This window comes from Hetaerina americana, unplaced genomic scaffold (assembly GCF_022747635.1).
Source record: "Hetaerina americana unplaced genomic scaffold, ioHetAmer1.1.p SCAF_14, whole genome shotgun sequence".
NCBI classification, from domain to species: Eukaryota; Metazoa; Arthropoda; class Insecta; order Odonata; family Calopterygidae; genus Hetaerina; species Hetaerina americana.
Window position 1 is genome coordinate 11,989,714 of NW_027286514.1, and position 18,595 is coordinate 12,008,308.

At 34.3% G+C, this 18,595-nt stretch overlaps 1 protein-coding gene across 4 annotated transcripts in view; it reads right to left on the bottom strand.

Annotated features, from left to right (window-relative positions):
• LOC139686335 (phospholipid-transporting ATPase ABCA1-like) overlaps nucleotides 1-18,595 on the bottom strand; it is a 116,535-nt gene that overhangs the window by 59,485 nt on the left and 38,455 nt on the right. For all 4 annotated transcript variants that reach the window (XM_071583506.1, XM_071583507.1, XM_071583508.1 and 1 more), the window contains exons 6-12: nucleotides 15,538-15,674; nucleotides 12,724-12,915; nucleotides 9,594-9,721; nucleotides 3,670-3,846; nucleotides 2,740-2,901; nucleotides 2,440-2,617; nucleotides 402-502 (exon numbers count right to left, since the gene is read on the bottom strand). In XM_071583506.1, the coding sequence (XP_071439607.1) occupies nucleotides 402-502; nucleotides 2,440-2,617; nucleotides 2,740-2,901; nucleotides 3,670-3,846; nucleotides 9,594-9,721; nucleotides 12,724-12,915; nucleotides 15,538-15,674 (1,075 nt within the window). The remainder of the gene's footprint in view (nucleotides 1-401; nucleotides 503-2,439; nucleotides 2,618-2,739; nucleotides 2,902-3,669; nucleotides 3,847-9,593; nucleotides 9,722-12,723; nucleotides 12,916-15,537; nucleotides 15,675-18,595) is intronic.

An 18,595-nucleotide genomic window follows, 5' to 3' on the forward strand; every position in this document is an offset into this window, starting at 1 on the left:
AGTATTAAAAAAACTATCAAATAGTTCATTCAGCAGAACATAATAATGTATGAATTATGTATATACAGGGTGCGGCAACATAACTTCCTTTTTATTAAAGCAAAACCCCTTTAAAAAAGGAAGTTATGTTGCCACACCCTGTACAAGTAAATCAACATAATATATTTTAATAGAATATTATCCAAAAGCATTAAATAATTTTCACTTTGGGCACCTTTTAACCATCTTTAAAATGTATACTAGCATCAATTCATCACAGATGTTGTGAAATTAATCATACCCATTAGAGGGAACAAAGGACTCCAATCTGGATAATATATCTTTTGATCTTATACTGATATTATTCTTTAGTGAAATTTCAAACATAGAAAATGATATCAAAAAACATTAAAAATAATTACCAGTTTACTAAACTCTGAATATTAGTAAAACGACTAAATGAAGTTAAGTTTTCTTGTCCAAGGTTTCCCAAAATGTTGCCATCACTACTTTCAAGGTATTCCTGAAAGAAAAACATTATTAGTATGCATGAGTGCTAGAAGTAGTCATTGTCGTTGATAAAATATGGTATATTTAAGTTGTAAATTCAATTTTGTAATATCAAAATAACATTGAGATATTGCTTATTCAAGGAAATTATTGAATTCAGGGAGTGGGATGGGGAAGGACCAACAACCTAAACTTTTATCCTACTGCCGACCCAATGGCTAAAGGGTAACACCCTCTAAAATCAACATTAATTCAGAAGTTTAGTAATGTTGACGCCTAATCGTTGAAGTGTGTAGTTATAAGTTGTTATAAATAAGTGGGCACTACAAAGTGTTCTTCACTTACAAAATACATTTCTTATTTTTTACCACTGAAAAACCGAGCTGTATTTCACACCTATTTTTCACAACATTTTGTTTTGAACTCATCTAATTCATTTTAAATTGGTATTTCCATTTCAATGTATCTATATGTCAATAGTATACCAATATTTTCTCATGGTAAGGGTTCTTACAAAATGCTCGTCTATCCTCCACGTGATGCAACCTTTGTATGCACTTACGTAAAGCTGGTTGCATACTATACATATAATAATCGCAAGTCACATTTTTTCTTAAAAGGCAGTTTGTTTCAAGATGAGTTTTTTAGTCTTTGATCTGAAGATAACGATAATTTAAGTGCTAACTCAATTGTCGCCCCACCCTTCAAAACAAAATGGTGGTCATTCAGAATCAATTGGTCTGGAAGCCAGTAAACTATCTTTAATTTCTTCATATTACATGAATAAAATCACATAATGTATACGTGTTCATATACATATGTGTGTGACTATATACATACAAACAAATATATTTTAGAAAGTTTGTGGAGGAGGGGTGAAATTGGTGGGCTATACAGCAAGGTAAAATCACTCTCAGGAAGTAAGAAAGGAAGATCTGAGCTAACAGTCAGAGATAAATTGGGTAAGATAATAGTTGATTTAGAAAAGAGCCAAGAGAGATGGAAAGAATATAAAGAAGAACTGATTGGCAAAAAACTTAGGCCAACAAGGTTAGACATAGTAAAAGAACATGAAGTAGAGGAATATAGCTTAGGTCCAGGCATATTCGACGATGAGATAGAAAGGGCATTAAGGGAGATGATACCGAATAGGGCCATGGGGGTTGGCAACATTCCTGCGGAACTACTGAAATGTTTAGGTAAAAGTGGGAGGAAGAGTCTTTATGGATTGATTCGAAATATCTATGAAGAAGGAATCTGGCTGGAAGACTTTGAGAGATCAGTGTTGGTTCCTATTCTGAAAAAAGTAAAGGCAACATCCTGTGAGATTTTAAGGACAATAAGTTTGATTTCCCACGTAGCTAAAGTTGTTCTCAGGATCAACTAGAGCAGGTAGAACCGTTTACGTATCTCAGAAGTGTTTTGGACCAACAGGGTCAAAGTAGTAGGGACGTAAGGAGAAGAATTGCACTAGGCGAAGCGGCTTTCACAAGGAGGAGGGAGTTGATGAGAGGGACGTTGAGTAAGGATATTAAGAAAAGACTCATAAAAACTGTGATATGGAGCATAGTTATGTCCGGCGTGGAAACATGGTCACTGAAGCAGGATGATAGAAGTAGATTGGAGGCTTTTGAAATGTGGGTGTGGAGGAGAATGGAAAAGGTGAAATGAACCGAAAGGAAAACAAATGAGGAAATAATAGGCATGGTGGGCAAGTAGAGGGGTTTTTTGGGAGAAATCCTAAGGAGGCAGGAAAAAAGGATGAAGGGCATATTGGTCGGCAGTGGGATGTTAAAGACAGTAATATAGGGAAGAATGTTATGCAAATGAGGAAAGGGAAGGAACAGGATGGGGATGTTGGACAGGATGAAGAGAGGTAGGACATTTGTTTAGAGGAAAATCTTAAATAAGAGATCTATGTGTAATCGTGGATAATTGAAAACAATTTACCCTAATAATGCTGAAAGACTCCTCATTATCTACTGCAGTTTGACGAAGGGTTGGAAGATATTTTTCAAGAAATATTTCTGCATTCTTCATTAATGATGCTAGCGGCGCAAATGTGTCATTTACCAACTTCATAACACGATCAACAGGTTCCACAGCTGGTGCATAGAGTATTTTTCCCCTTTATCAACGATTTAAAAACAAAAAGATGAAAATTCAGATAAGAGCAGTTTTAAATCAAAATTTGATTTTGCAACAATGTTTCACTGAAATTGGGCACATAGTAATGATAAATCATTTCACCTCACAAAAGGCTTGACCATATTCCAGAGATATCGTGTAACAACATCAGATTCTAATTTCTTAAAAATTTCATTACATTCAGGTGTTGCTGTAGTGTCATTAATGTATAAAAAGCCTTCCTGTTGAGTACTGTCTTTTACCTGATCTCGAATTTCATCAAACCTGTAAAGAAAAAAATGGGAAATATAGTGGTAGAAAAGTAGAAAAATAGCATGCATTTAACAGGTATATTCATTAATAATTATGAAAAAGATATTTTTATGAATAAATCAGGAATTTAATAGATGTCAAAGACAAGGTTCAACATAAATCATCTCTTCAGTAAGGGATCACTTCAAATGGTATTCATTTGTAATGGTTTTAAATATCACACAAAATTCATTTTCCTCAAAGATTCAAAGAAATTTTAGCAAGTAATGTTTTTATAATTGCATGAAAAAGTCTACCCTTGAGTCAACAGCTTTGTAAAATATATGTAACCCTAGGGTAACATGGTAGTAATCATGAAAGCCCATTACATATTAGACTAAGAGTAGAATATCATATTCTGTATTGTTATATATTGTTTTTGTGCATATATTTTGGCCATAAGATATATATAACCATTGCAGTCCATAAGTATTGGATATCACAAATGTACAACCTAGAAGTGATTTAATGGTAGCCATGGAGATATTTTTAGTTAACATTAATTCATACAAAGAATGACATCAAGGCAAGGTATGACTACAGGTAACCTTTCAGATAGATACAGCAATTATCTTAGAAATCATGAATATAAGACGGTGAAATATGACTTAAAGTTTCACATAGATACATGGATTGGTATTAGTGAAAGCACTTCCCTAACAACAGCAATATTTGTCTATATCGTTTCCGCATCAAAGTTTTTGCATTTTGACCGATTATAAAATAAAAATTGAAGCTTACCGTGTGCTCTGACCTCCACCAGCCTTTAATTGGTCAATGAAATCAGTGGAATTCTTTCCACATAAATGCAATTGTAAGTAACGAAAAATAGCTTCAAAACCAGTAGTATCATTATCAGATCTTTCCTGCACTGAAACCACAATCGAGTCATATTCTTCCCCGATGCGCTTCACTTCACTGCAAATATAAAGGAATTTTATGAGCCAAAAGTTTTCCAAAAATAAAAAATTGATATATTGTAATACATATATAGTTGAATAGGACTTGATGGGTGAATATATGAATTATAACTAATGATTAGAAAATGCATTGGCCATATATAGGTAAGAGAAATTTGAAACTTTCAAGGGATTTCATTTAGGAATATTTCAAGGAATTTCATTTCAACTTGAGGGTGAAAGCAGTGAAAATGATGGCCTGAGACTTAATGCAAAAAATTGTCCATTGACAATGGAAAGAATAAGAGAACTGATAACTTCATGCATTAAGTGCATTTCTTTTGCTCAGTACAATATGAAATATTCATTAAGTTACAATGACAGAAATAATTATATTTAACATAATAAAACCATTTATATTTATATAGATTATATTTGATGCTCTTGTTCTTTTATTTTTGGACATGGCATTATTACTTCCAGAAAATTTACCAATATTAGAACTTAAAAGCAATTGATATCTCAATAGCAAAGCATTGATATCTTAATTGCAGTTATCACTGGGAATTTTAAGATTTCTGCGATATTTTAGATAAATGTCTTCAAGTTTATAGCAACTATTTAACATAAGCACGTAAAAAAAGAATGCAGGCATATAAACCAAGTCCATCACTGTCTTAATGCAGCTAAATAAGAGGCCAGTAGTATCACCACATGTGCATACCAGAAAATGACATAAAACAAGAGTACTTTGCATGGAAATTCCAATCTAAAATATTTTTCTTTCTATGTAAAATCTTCATATGATCATCATCCTTTGCAGCATGGTGAATTTAAGCATCATTTAGCATGGTTGTGCTACAATGCCTTCACTACCTTACATTTTATAGGGTAAGTATTTCATGAAAGTCATTAACATTTCATTACATCTATATTAAATGAGTGTAATTTTTCACAGATATCATAACATTTAATTATATCGTTTGCACATTTGCTGATTTTTACTACAAAAAATTCAATTTGATATGGTAAGGCAAACATTCAACACATTTAATGACAATTCACCTCAGAGCTAGTGCTAGTTATATTTTAATGCTGCAAGTATTTTAATACATGCTTGTAATAAATTTATCTTGGAAATAAAACTACATGGATATGATAAATTTGAAAACAGTGAATTTACACTGCTAGCATAACATATGTAACACATCCATAAGCAATTGCATAATGACAATTTAATAACAATTAGGCTTTCACTATTAACCAATACTCACACTTTTCAACAGCCTCCTTAAAAAACTAAGACTGATTTCAAATAATCTGTACCAAAAAACAGATGTCCCTAGAGAAAATAGCCAGTGGCATACTCCACTTACTCAGCCATTAAATTATGATAACATAACTAAACCTTTTGGTTAATTAACATCTGTTTAATAGCCACTAGAAACTCACTAACATGTAAAACCTCTGAAACATCAAATTGAAAGACTGATAGGGGGAGCATCATTCTGCCTTTTTGATGAATAAAAGCACTTATTCCATGATTTTAACAGCTCTGAAGCCATCAAATTAAAGCAATAGGGCATCCTGTGAGTAGAACAATATAATTCTCTGTGAAAATCAATGCCTATGTAACCATTAAGCCAACTGACTGCCCTGGAGACAATAAACAATGCAGCCTAGTCTGTGACATGCACAGCAATATGCCTGTGACTCTGAAATTGATTTCCCATTGACTATTTGAGAAAAATGAAATGGACATTTTAAGTAGCCTATCCAGTTATTTTGCAGTGCTCTACTCATTGACTTAGCCAGTGACTTGAATAGTGAGAATTCAATTAAAATAAGACCCATATCATCAAATATATTCACACTCTTCTATATACTCTTGATTGACTTTATTTAAAAGAATCTATGTCAAATATCAGAAGCCAGCTATCTAGGCAGAGAAATACATAGCTAAATCAGTAGGTAGGTCAGTATAAACTCATTATCAAGCAAAAAATAGAAATACATTAAAAGGTTGATTGGGGACAAAGACATGAAGATTTACTGCAAAACTTATTGCCATGAAAATCAACTATGCAAATGGCAGGCTCAGTTACAGCCATATATTGCAAAATTGGGGAGAAGGCATTATCTGTAATGCATTACTTGAGGAGCAAATTTTAACTTTTTCAATTTCACAAGTTTCTTTCATACACTGAGACACAGTCAGTGACTTTTGCTTTTAAGGATAAACAGTCCAAATCACTGACCACATCACTGGATATTAAGTGTTCAGTAAAAATGTAAAACTTATTTCAAAGGCCAATCGGTTTTTATTAAATACTCAATTATTGAACATGAGAATTAATTTGGTGGCATTGAACAACTTTCATTCGTCGAAATAAAATCTCTGGACACCTAGTGACATACTTAGTGAGTGGAGCTAGCAATTACAGATATAGTGGTTTTATTTACTTGAAAAATCCTACTACAATAAAAAGCATCATCTGTCAAAATCCTAGAAGAGTTTTCAATGCAATGATGAAAATGTATAGGGACATACTTATTTGAAAAAGTGCTGCAATCAGATCTTTATATTAAGAATAAGAAAAGTATGAAGTTCATTTGGGTATTCAGCCCACATTTTTGAAAAAAATTTCAGCATTAAAAAAATAATTTTGAGTTTGTGAAAATTGGATTCTATATAGGACCCAATTATACTTTTAGAAGGAGCAAGATACCATAGGCCATATATACTTACAATTGTGTACAGTGTAAAACTTGCCTAGTTATTAAGTCCATAATTGAAAACTTTTAATTAATATGATGTAATTTCTCTAAGTTTTCAATTTCCACTAGACACCAATTTATGAATCTTAAGGAAGAAATCAAAGGATAGGAAGTATTGATTTTATTTTTTTAATCATTACCTTTTGAAATATAGTTCTGTTCTGCCATGACAAACTTAGGTAGTCACTGTCTCAATTCACAGGGAGAGTCACAATCAGAGTCTAGGAAAGTCACAGTCAGAGTCACTTGGCAAGTCACTGGGTAGATCACTGGAAATAAAATGTCTATGTCACCAGGAAAGCCTCCTCTTCATTTCCCTGGAAGAGTCACTGGCTATTTTCACCATAGCAGTCAGTCATCTCATTGATTTCATAGGCACTTGGTTTCAAATTAAATTTCTTTACTCAACTCACTGAGTGCTCAGTGACTTTAATTTTATGGCTGCAGAGCTGTAAAAATCATCAAATAAATTATTTGAGCCATAATAATATTGTAGAACTATGCTTCCCTAATCAACGAGGGTCGCTCAACCTAAGATGGGTGTTGTGCGCCCCCACTACCCAAGCTGCATGGCAGACAAAGTTTCCTAAGGTTTAATAATTCATAATTTTGTTTTTTCTCAATTTTTTTCAAATTAGTGGGCACAAATGTGGAAACAATAATAAAGTAGATCACTCTCAGAGCTACAGATTACCTTTTAGGATGTTGAGCTACTCTAAAATATATTTTGATAGACACTCAGTATTTTATGGTTTCAGATTAAATGCCCCCCAAAACAGCTGTTGCACTGCAATCTCATGCTCATGGCAGAACACAAGTACAGCACATGCATTTTCTGAAATATCTCCAGAGCGATTACTTATTAGTGCTTAGAATTTAAATATGTACACTGATTTTTTCAATTATTTCTACTATGAATTTTAAAATAGAGCATAACAGTTCTTCTTGTATTGATTTTTCTTTTTTATTTAGAGCACTAGATAATTCAAATTACTGTTTTAATTTTTCATCAAGCTTATCAAGAATTCCAGCAGTCTAAGAAAAATAGTGGGAGTGAGAGAAACCAAACACTCATTATGATCTAGTAAAAGAAGTTTTAATTTTGTATAAATCTTGATACAAAGGAAGTTTTTTGAGAGTATATTCCCATTTTTTTCAAATTTCTCTGTTTTGCTCATTATTATTAGTTATGTAGGCTTCACATAATTGGGTAGTTATATGTATTAAATCTTCCAAGCATTACTGAGTCTATTGCATTGCACTCATCCTTCAGTATTTTCAAAGATTTCCCTTTGTATTTTACACTAATCATTTAATGAAAAACCAATTCTAAAAAAGAGGCACCAAGAGAAAATTAACATATTTTTGGTGCTACAAACTCACATAGAAAAAATCATGATTATTCAAAAGTTGCAGTTGAATTTTTTATGATATTTTTATTTCTATAGGATGGAGTTTAAAATAAATCTAAATTGGTAGAGGTCATTCTTTGCATTTAATTAATTTTTTTCTTGTAATAATATATTAGAATACTTTACTTTCAATTGAGAAAACTGCCTTGAGACATTCTCAGATGCTTAACAAGGGTTTCAATGGTTCACTACTAGCAGTAATGTGGTTTCTCAAAAGACAGTGGCCATCTCTAGCCTGAAGAAACCATCTGCTTAATATTTGTTAACATTGGCTACAATGCTGTAACTTCATTCAGACCAGTTGTCTTTCTGTTCCCTTCAAGCTGTGCCAGATTCCCCAACAGCAGATTAATTAAGGCAAATCATCTCCATACGCCAACGCTAAAAGCACCAAGCCCTTTTGGGACTGACATCATAATGCTCTTTAGCTGATTCATCATTAGTTCTGCAGAAACTTGCGGCTTGATTTATCATTTAACCTTTGCTCCATTCCCCCTTACTTCCATCCTCGTCTCATCTCTACAGACTCCATCAAAATGCGTGCTGGCAGCTCCATTTGATCTACACAAGTCCTATGTCTAAGTCTCTGCATCATACTGACTGGTGGAACTAGGGAAATTGCACGTCTTAAGTATGAGAACGTGTATTCCTTTCACTATAGGACTAGAAATTCCACTTCACCCAACAAGAGGTGTTTTGAAAGGAAAATATAGGGATTGTTTAATGAATTTCAAAGTTTTATTTGACAGCGAGTTTACAGTGACCTACCCGATGAGTTTAGCTATTTTGTAAATATAACTCACTTGCTAATTCACTTGATATTTCACAGGCTATTATCATCTAGGGTTCCTCAAAGTGCAATCATTAAATATAAATGCCAAGAGTTATTTATGGCAATTAATCAAATAAAGGAATTGAAATATGTAGATATTTTAATGGAAGGTGCATTGGTCCACACAAAAGAAAAATAAGATACTCATAATTAAGTTGCATCAGAGAGTTTGAACATACTAAATCTTTTACAATGATGCCCTTTAGTTATGATCATCTCTCAAATATATGGGTGCAAACAAATATTTTTCATCCTCCCTTGTATTTTTGAATTTGAAATGAGAACAAAAACATTAATTAAACTGTGTTCAAAATATTTGGCTCAGAGTCAATAGTTTCGCATTCCAACAAATTTAATGAAGGATAATTTACAAGCTTAGGCAAGGACATAATTAAAAATTCAGAGGAAGATATTTCCCCAGCCTCTCCAACAGAACATCTTATTTCTTGCAAAAATGTGTATTTTTTTTGTGTGTGCAAATTCAGTAATCTATAAATATACATAAACATCAGAGCCTGTAATACTACGAACCATGCAAAGATTACATGTAGATAGAGAAAAAAAGCAATCTAAGATTTTCAGGCAAGCTAGAAATGATATAGTGTTTATTAAATGCTGTGCAATTTTTAATTTCATTTTAATGCTGTGATAATTTATTTAATTGTATTATAAAAGACAATTAAAGCTTTCTACTAAATTTATCATGAGTATTCTTGTTCATTGAGGTATTATGTAATTCCTTACTTCAAATAGTCCTGGTAGGCTTTGAGACTATTCATTCGCTGAATAATCCTTCTTGATAAGCTTACCATCTCACTCCACTCATTCCAGTTCAGGGAACGGCCCAAGTTATGTCTCAGGTACTGCGACATCTGTACAGTGAATATTATTTCAGTGAATACAATGGTATGGAAAAAGCAATAAATCTTTAGGCCTAATCTACATCTACTCAGACAATATTAGCATGAAGTCAGGAGAAAATAGTGATCAAATAACATATACGAGGGCAATTCGAAAAGTAAGGTCTCCTGTTTTTTTCATAAAAAATCAAATTTATTCTCAACTTTGCGTAAATCGTTGGAAAGGCTGAGCATTTAACTATTTTTCTAAATAGTTGCCTAGACAATCAATCACTTTTTTCATCCTTATAACCAGCTTTTTAATACCGGCATCGTACTTTTCTCCCGCCACGTCACGAAACCAACTGATGACTGCTTCTTGCACTTCCTCGTCTGACTTGAATTTCTGTCCACCAAGGTGTTTTTTGAGAGCGGGAAACAAGTGATAGTCGCTGAAGGCTATGTCCGGGCTGTAAAAAGGGAGGTCGATGATATCCCAGTGGAATTCATTGAGTAGGGTGGTCGTTTGATGTAACACATGTGGACGTACATTGTCATGATGCAAACACATTCCTTTGATGAGACACCTTGTTGTAACCAAGGAACTCCGACACAATATTCTACACGGAGAAGTAGCCACTCTCTTCATCAAGGTCTTCCTTTATCTCATGAAGGGTAATTCTCCGGTTATTGCGCACCATCTCGTCAATTGGAGCCACTGTTGATTCCGGCAAACTCGACCACTGCTCATCGCGGACGTTTTCCCGGCCATCAAAACACTCCCTGCACCACTTCTGCACGTTTTTGATAGCCATACACTTCTTACCGTACACTTCCACTAAATGGCGATGAATTTATATCGGAGGAACAGTCGTCAGTTGGCTTCGCAACGCGGCGGGAGAAAGGTACGATGCTGGTATTAAAAAGCTGCTTACAAGGATGCAAAAAGTGATTGATCGTAAAGACGACTATGTAGAAAAATAGCTAAATGCTCAACCTTTCTAACGATGTACACAAAGTTGAGATAAATTTGATTTTTCATAAAAAAAAAATAGGAGACCTTACTTTTTGAATCGCCCTCATATTTACTCACCAACACTCAAGGAATCGACTCATATTGATTTTGATAAGTCATGATAGAGACTATCTCTTATTGATACTTATTGAGCTCTATGGTTCATAACAATTATACATGTATGGTAGAGTGCCCAATTGTATTTGCCATGTATCCCTAAGTTGTAGTTTTCAGAAACTAAAGAAGTTGGATATTTTACCAGTGGTGTCCAGATGGCATCAACTGGACTTGAATCTAGGTTCTTTTGACCAATAGATGAATGCTCTAACCTTTTGACATATATGATAATCAAATATTATTATTAAAGGGAATTCCACTTTAATTTTAAGGAATGGCAGCGTACAATAGTTTTAATCTTAAGCATCATAGGCAGGATTCCCAAAGGCAAAATAACATATATATTTGTACCAGGCATCTTCCTTTCAATCTTTAACACTTCTCAATTCAATATATCCAGAGTTAGTTCATATTGGGGACCCATCAATCCATGGAAGACAGAGGATGGGAGCGGTAGGTTTCCCTTTCACGTGATTCCTTAAGAGTAGATGGCAAACTCTGACACAGATAAACAACATGGAACCTTCTGTTATCATTATTATTTTGTTAAGCCAACCTTAGTCCATGATACTGCAGAGGTAAACAACATTTTAAACTTAGGCATGCTCATAGTCTCCTCTGCTTCTCACCTCTGAGTCTCATATTAATTAATAATGCACATCCCAGATGTACAACTAAATTCAATCAAACCATGAAGTAAAAATGTTCTTCAGAATGAACACAACAGGTTTTCTGCACTTAATTATAGATTGAACGCATTCATCACATGCAAAATTGATTTTATTACCATGTTTAAAAATTGAATGATCCTCCAAGAAATCTTGAAATACATAAATATAATTCCTTATCAGTGGGTTGAATTTTTCAAGGAATGTATCAACAATTTAATCATGATAAAAATTACAATGATAACTCATTTAATAATAAATCACTTAAAAAAATACTTATTAAGAAACCAATCCCTCCCATATAGCAAAGGGATAGGTAATCCCTATTGTGATTGACATGGCTTCTCAGCAGAGACATTACACCCAATTTAAATATTAGTTGGTACATCTCCCCAGTAGCTGGAGCAATAAACTACTGGCCAGAGGGCCCTGGTTTCTAATCTGGGTGATGCCTTAATAGCTCTTACCCATCCACCCTCCAGTCTCAGTCAAACTATTTGATTTTTTTAAGAACCACATCCTCCTGGGAAACCATTTGGCAGCATTGGGCAAGGAACTTCTCCCCCTGCTCTGATGTGCAAATTGCACATACTACAAGATTCAATATGACCACCTACATATCTCTGATACGAGTATATCATCAACGTAAAATATCATACCAATAAAACAACTTAGATTGATTACTGAGATTAAAAATAACAAAAACATATCTACATTACATATATGTTATACAGGTTTTACCTGTAATTTTGTAGTTAATGACATTTGCATCTCCAACAGAATCATCCATGGCATCATTATCGAGACTGATATGACAAAAATATCTTGAATTCTACATGAAAGGATCTGCTACTCAGAGTTTGTGGTGCATTCATGTGCATGGATGACTGTACCAGGGAAAGTTTCATCCCCAAGCTGAATGAACACAACACAGCAATTTTCACATTTACAACTAATTAATTACTAATGAGAAAATGTGAAAAGTATGTCAGAAAGAGTATGGAATACATTTATCAGGGCCAGTGCTAGGTATTTGGACACAATTAGCATAATCACTTTTTGATTCCCTTATGGTCTTAATGATGAATACTATGCATTAGATTCCAATTTGCCATCTTGAGTGGATTCCCTTCATTGCCTAAGCTAGTGACCAGCCGTGTATATATTCTACTTAAATTCGGATCAATTTTCAAACATAGCTTTCACAAAACTCCCATGAAGCATGTCCCAATTACCTGATTAAGTACAGGAGTACTATCAAGCTCACTTATAATTTCCTTAATAATATCATTGAGTCTTTCTTCATTCATACTGCAGAGCTCCGTCAATGCTTTTTCTGTTTCATTGTAAGTAACAGAAGACAGTATACCAATTAAGTAGTTTGGATCACATAAGTACTTCTTTGGCTCAGATGACATAAGATCTTCCTGAAATGAGTTTGAAAAATCACAATGAGAAGAGAACGTACTGAAATTAATTTTTTAGATCAAAATATGGTTAATCTACCATTAATCAGTTTTCAAAATATAAAATAAATATGGAGAGAAGATAAAAATACGAGCTGATGAAAGTGAAAAACACTAAAATCTAATAAAAATTTATTAATAAAACTGTGTTCCATATCACAACCATTTGAGGCAAGCAACTTTTGTGATTGGGTGAGAGCAGTGCAGGGATGTCAATGGTTAAGAGAGACGGGGTGTAATAGGTTTGAGATCTAGTAAGATGAAATATAAATAGAGAAATTAATGGAGGGAAATTTAATTGGGGTAACAAACAACAGAAAAGTATTGAGTGAACCAAAATAAATTCACATGAGACAGGAAGAAAATATAAGACCACATTCTATAAATAATTAGACCAACAAGTTTAAGCATTAGGAGGATGATAATGATGAGGATAGCTTACTGTCCAGGCAAACTAGATTGCAAGATAGAAAATGCATTTAATAAAAATAAATCAAACAGGGCTGAGAGGATAGATAACATCCCTGGAGCAAGCTTTAGGAAAAGTTTAAAGGAAGGGTTTCTTTGGGATATATAGCATATATTAGAGAGGAATTTTTCCATAAGACTTTGAGAGATATATATTTATTCTCAATCCAGAAAAGGGAAAAACTACAGCATGTGAGGAATACAGCAAGAGCAATAAGTTTGATTTTATACTCACATAATATTTAGGATCATCAACAAAAGGATGGAGATGGCATATGACGACATATGATTACTAAGGGGTTGATAAGTTAGTGTTTAAAAAGGGAAAATTTCCATGATGCCAGAGCAGAAATGAGAATATAGGATATCATTAGGGTGTATGTGTTTGCTTTTTGGATTTTAAGAAGGCCCTTGATTGAGAAAATTGGGCCAATAATGAACTCATTGCCGAAGTTAGTAGAAGACTGGAGGTATAGACAACTTGCCTTACACCAGCCTGGATGAGGCTGGGTAGCAATGATAAGCAGGGAGGGTACCATGGAGGTAAGAAGGGGTTGTCTATCATTAGTCAAGCCTTTAAACATGCATGCAGAGGAAATGATAAGACAAGCTCGGGAAGAGCTGGAGGCACTACAAAAATTATAGGAGAACTCATAAAAGTAGTTAAATTTGCAGATGAATAAAATTTAGTCAGCCAAACCACCTGAAGTTACTATTTTTACTTATTATATCACGGAATAAATGTGATATACATGGAATAAGCATTAATCATAAAAAACAAGGGCAATAAGGTTCCCAAGAAATAGGAGGGACAAATTAAAAATTACACATGGAGAGCATAAATTAGAGTGGGCAGAACATTCTACCAGTCTAGGAAGCATTTTATATCCAGATGTGAAAAGTAGTGAGGATATTAAAAGAAGTATTGAAAATAAAGTAAAGAAGTTTTGGCAAACATGAAGGAAGTTGATGAAAAATACCCCAAATTAAGATGTAAATAATTAATTAGTGAAAAATTCTGTTTGAACAAAGTAATGTGTAACTGAAAATCTAGTCCACTGAGGCAAGATGGGCCAGCATATATTAATTATAGGGTCTTCTGAGATGAGAATGTGGTCAAAAATGAAATAATAAAATGGATAGAAAGGAGTATAAATAAAGAAATGTTAGGAGAGGAAAAGAGGTTCTTGGAAGGAATTTGACAGTGGTAGGAAAAAAAGGAGCTAATTGTATGACAATGGAATCTTGAAGACTGAAAAGTGATGGGGAAGCAAGATAGAGAGAGTAAATTATACAGTATGTTGGATGGACTGAAGGTAGGGAGACTGGTATGTAGTATGTGGTTTCCCATAATGCGGTGTGCTGCAGTATTTTATGCCAAACTAGGTGGAGTTAAGAACTGTGGTAGTGCTTTATTCCAGGGTCTATTTATTATACATTTTCAATTACATAAACCTTACTATTAATTATAAGGATATTTGTATGCCTTTAAGGTCAATTGGTTGGATTTTGCATTACCCAATACACAACATATGCTTTGTCCTTCACAAATAGAAGATAATTTTATGCCCAACAGGAATAATTTTGCAATTTCTGAGAGACATCCTAATAAACTGCAGGATTTTTATGAGGTAATATGAATAAGGGATCAACCATAAAAGTTAACCAGGGTTTCATGGCATGTGAGTTTCATCCGTATTAGTCACCTTGCAGTGATAAATGGAATTGCTGATGTCATAACTTCAAACAGTTGGCTATAAAAGGTGGGGGCACCACATAAATACAAGCTCCATGTAAGTGCTTGACATAAAAGCCCAAAAATCAATTATTAGAGCATTTTAACCAAACAGGAGAGTGCTTTTTTAATCATCTTTATGCAAAAACCGGTGGTTATATCTACTATGATTATCAACATTAATTAACATATCTTGCAAATCACTACCTTAATTACTTGAAATAAGGGAGCACAAACATGTAAAAATATTAGGCAATAAATATACATAGGGGAGTTAAGACTAGACATCCCACCTGAAAAATTTAAGGGACACACCAAAAACCAAGATTCATATCATTATTAAATTAAAATGGGATAGAAAGTTAGTACCCAATACTTACCAAAGAAATGTTTTGAAGCAACAAATCACTATTGAGAATGGTATCCACTACACTATCAGTCATGTTCAAAGGATTCTTTGTCAACTTAAGCTTCAATATTTTTGGATCTTTTACAACATTCCTTAAATTCAGACTTCCTGAAAGAGCAATTGTGCATAATCATTGGCTTTTGTGATGGAAAGTACTATCTCACTTACAAGAGAATATCAAATCCACAAAGACTATCAAAGAAAATGACTTCAATATTAAATATTCTCTGACAAAATTACAATCTTGCCCTGTAAATTAAAGTATTACCTTTCTTATAGTTATTTTCCAACTGATGGAAGTTAAATAATGATTCATACACATATTACTGTTAGTTACACTAGTTTTAAAAAGTGTTTTATTATTTTTTTCAGTTATTATTATTAAAATTTCATTTGTTATGTCCTTTCAAAAATCAATTAACATAAGTATTTATGGAGTGCACAGAAAAAAAAGAAACATCTCTTTATGGAGTGAAGACTTTTCTCAATTAGGGCTTTTTTAATGATTCATACATCAGAAAGAGAGACAAAAAAATGAAATGAAGAATGAGTATTATTACACCAATCAATGCTAGAGTCTTTTGCAGTATGTCCTGTTCTCAGAGTTCGTAGCTTGGGCACACACTGCTGGATCAAATCCTGACTTGAAGTGGAGAATACCGAACTAGAACTTACACCCACCTTGACCTCAAATCCCCAGATGGTGACAGGATGATCCTGTTTCAGCTAATTCCACCCTTGGTCAATAACTTCATCCGTTGTGACTTTTGAAGGCCTACTAGGACATGAGTTACTCATGCGATGGGCTGTCATCTTCGGAATGATTATACTAATTCTGAATTTGTGTGACACTCTCATGGGTGTAGCTAATTCCTTTTTTTTAGAGTGGTTCAGCTCTCACTAGACCAAAGATTATCTTATTACATACCTTCATCTAGATGCCATGTTCACTGAACCTCAGCCTACAGAGCCATCCTTGATCTTGAAATAATCCTTCACTTGTTACTATACCAATTTTTAAATTTTGAAATACATGACATAGTTTAATATTCTTTAGGCGTAATGTGCAGGCATATATTTCTACTCAGAACATTTAACCCGGTGGTTCGTATTTAAGTACTTTGCCCCTGTGCATGCATGCAATATGAAATGATTTTTTTAAAAGCAATATTGTCATAAATTCTGCTTGTGTTAGGTACCAAGAATGTTGAATTTAGGTCATTCTACCTTATATTAAAATGCTAATGCGGATTAGTTGTAAAAACTGAGAATTGGTCTCCTCCTTGATAGAGTCAGGATAAGTATCATTTTAACATATTTGTGACAGTTTTCAGTGACACACTTCTGCTGTGTCTCTTGCCCTTATTAAAAGCTAATTATTATTGATGCTGCTTTCTCCCCACATCATGCACAGAATAAATGGATCTTGTAGAAAACAGTAACACCTTGCTGAGGACTCAGAAACATGATTTAATGGAGGGCGGAGGATATGGGGCAATAATTTTTATACATTGTTTATTTATTTACATTCTTCCTAGTAGTAGTAGTAGTATTTAGGGGAGGCGACCAAAAGCTGAGGTCATTTGCGCCATAGGGGATGGACAGGAAAGGATGAAGGGTGGAGAGAAACCCGGCATCGGCATTAGCCTGCTCTTTACGAAAGGCACCAAGGGGTCCGCAACTTAACGTCCCATCTGACGGATGGCATACTCACTCAAAGTCCTCTCCAAAAAGCACCTCTAGTAGTGATCGAGATACCTCTGAAAAATATTCAACACCACCGGGATTTGAACCCGAGCCCTCTGGGTAGGAAGCCAGTACGATAGCCACCCGATCCCCACATTCTTCCTTTCAATGCATAAATATTTTTTGATTTGTGGGAGTTCAGACCCCCTTGGGACCCCTTCCATATATATGCTCCAGAATACCAAAGGCCTCATTATCTAGAGTCTGATAAATCTTCTGAATGGATTTGACTTATGGTGGAATAGTCTAGCTTGGTGCAATACTAAAAGCACTAATAATTAATTAGAAACTTGGTGCATTAAACATGTTCCATAATTTGGTTTAAGTTGCAAAACTGTTGTTAATAATATCCACACACACGGCAAAGACAGAGAAAGACAAAGAGAAAATTGAGAGAAAGTATACTGGTCACCTCTTTTTCCAAATATTTACTCCCAATATTTCACAAACAGAACAAAATTCAATGAATATCCCTAACTTTCTTGGCTTCCCAGGACTACCAATTAATTTCACTGACTGTTTTAGCTCTAATTCATTTTTTATGATCATGAAAAACCATGGTTTGTGGATAAGTCCCTCATCCTGGATAAAAGTTTGTCAGATCATCCACATTCTTGAGAATAACATAAATTAATGGGCAAAATTGGATTTTGCAAACTAAAATAATTTATGTGCATTTTTTATATGGATAGTTACCCGATAAAATTCTTCGCCGCAAATTAAATTTTGTGCATTGGGGAAAAAATCTCAAGATTCATCCATAATAATTCCCTGGTGGAGAGCTAAAATGGAATGAATGAAATTATGAATACAATAAAATCGCTTGGTCTAACCAATACCCACTGGATGAAGTTCGCGAGTACAAGTATAGCTATTAACTTTGGAATTACATCTGAAAATTAAAATGCTAGTAGAGCTAAAATGTGGTACGAAGAAAAGGAGTGCACATCAACTTCGTAACAATAGGTGCAACCATAACTGCCTCTCCATCCCCTTTCTCCCAAGTTGATAATGGAAATTTATGTAGACAGATTCAGTTTAGGTAGACCTCACGCTTGCGTAGTAACAGAATAACGTGCAGAATATAACGTACACAGAATATAACGTTACAGAATATAACGTTCACAGCCTACCGCTACCCTCCCTCCGACACCTCCCCTCATCCCCCTCCCCCAATGCACGCATGGGCTGACCGCCGCTTTCGAAGGCCGGGGATTGTGTCGCCGACAATGGATTATATTTTCACGCTTCTTGAACACCGTCTCCCGGTCGACGGGGGCTGT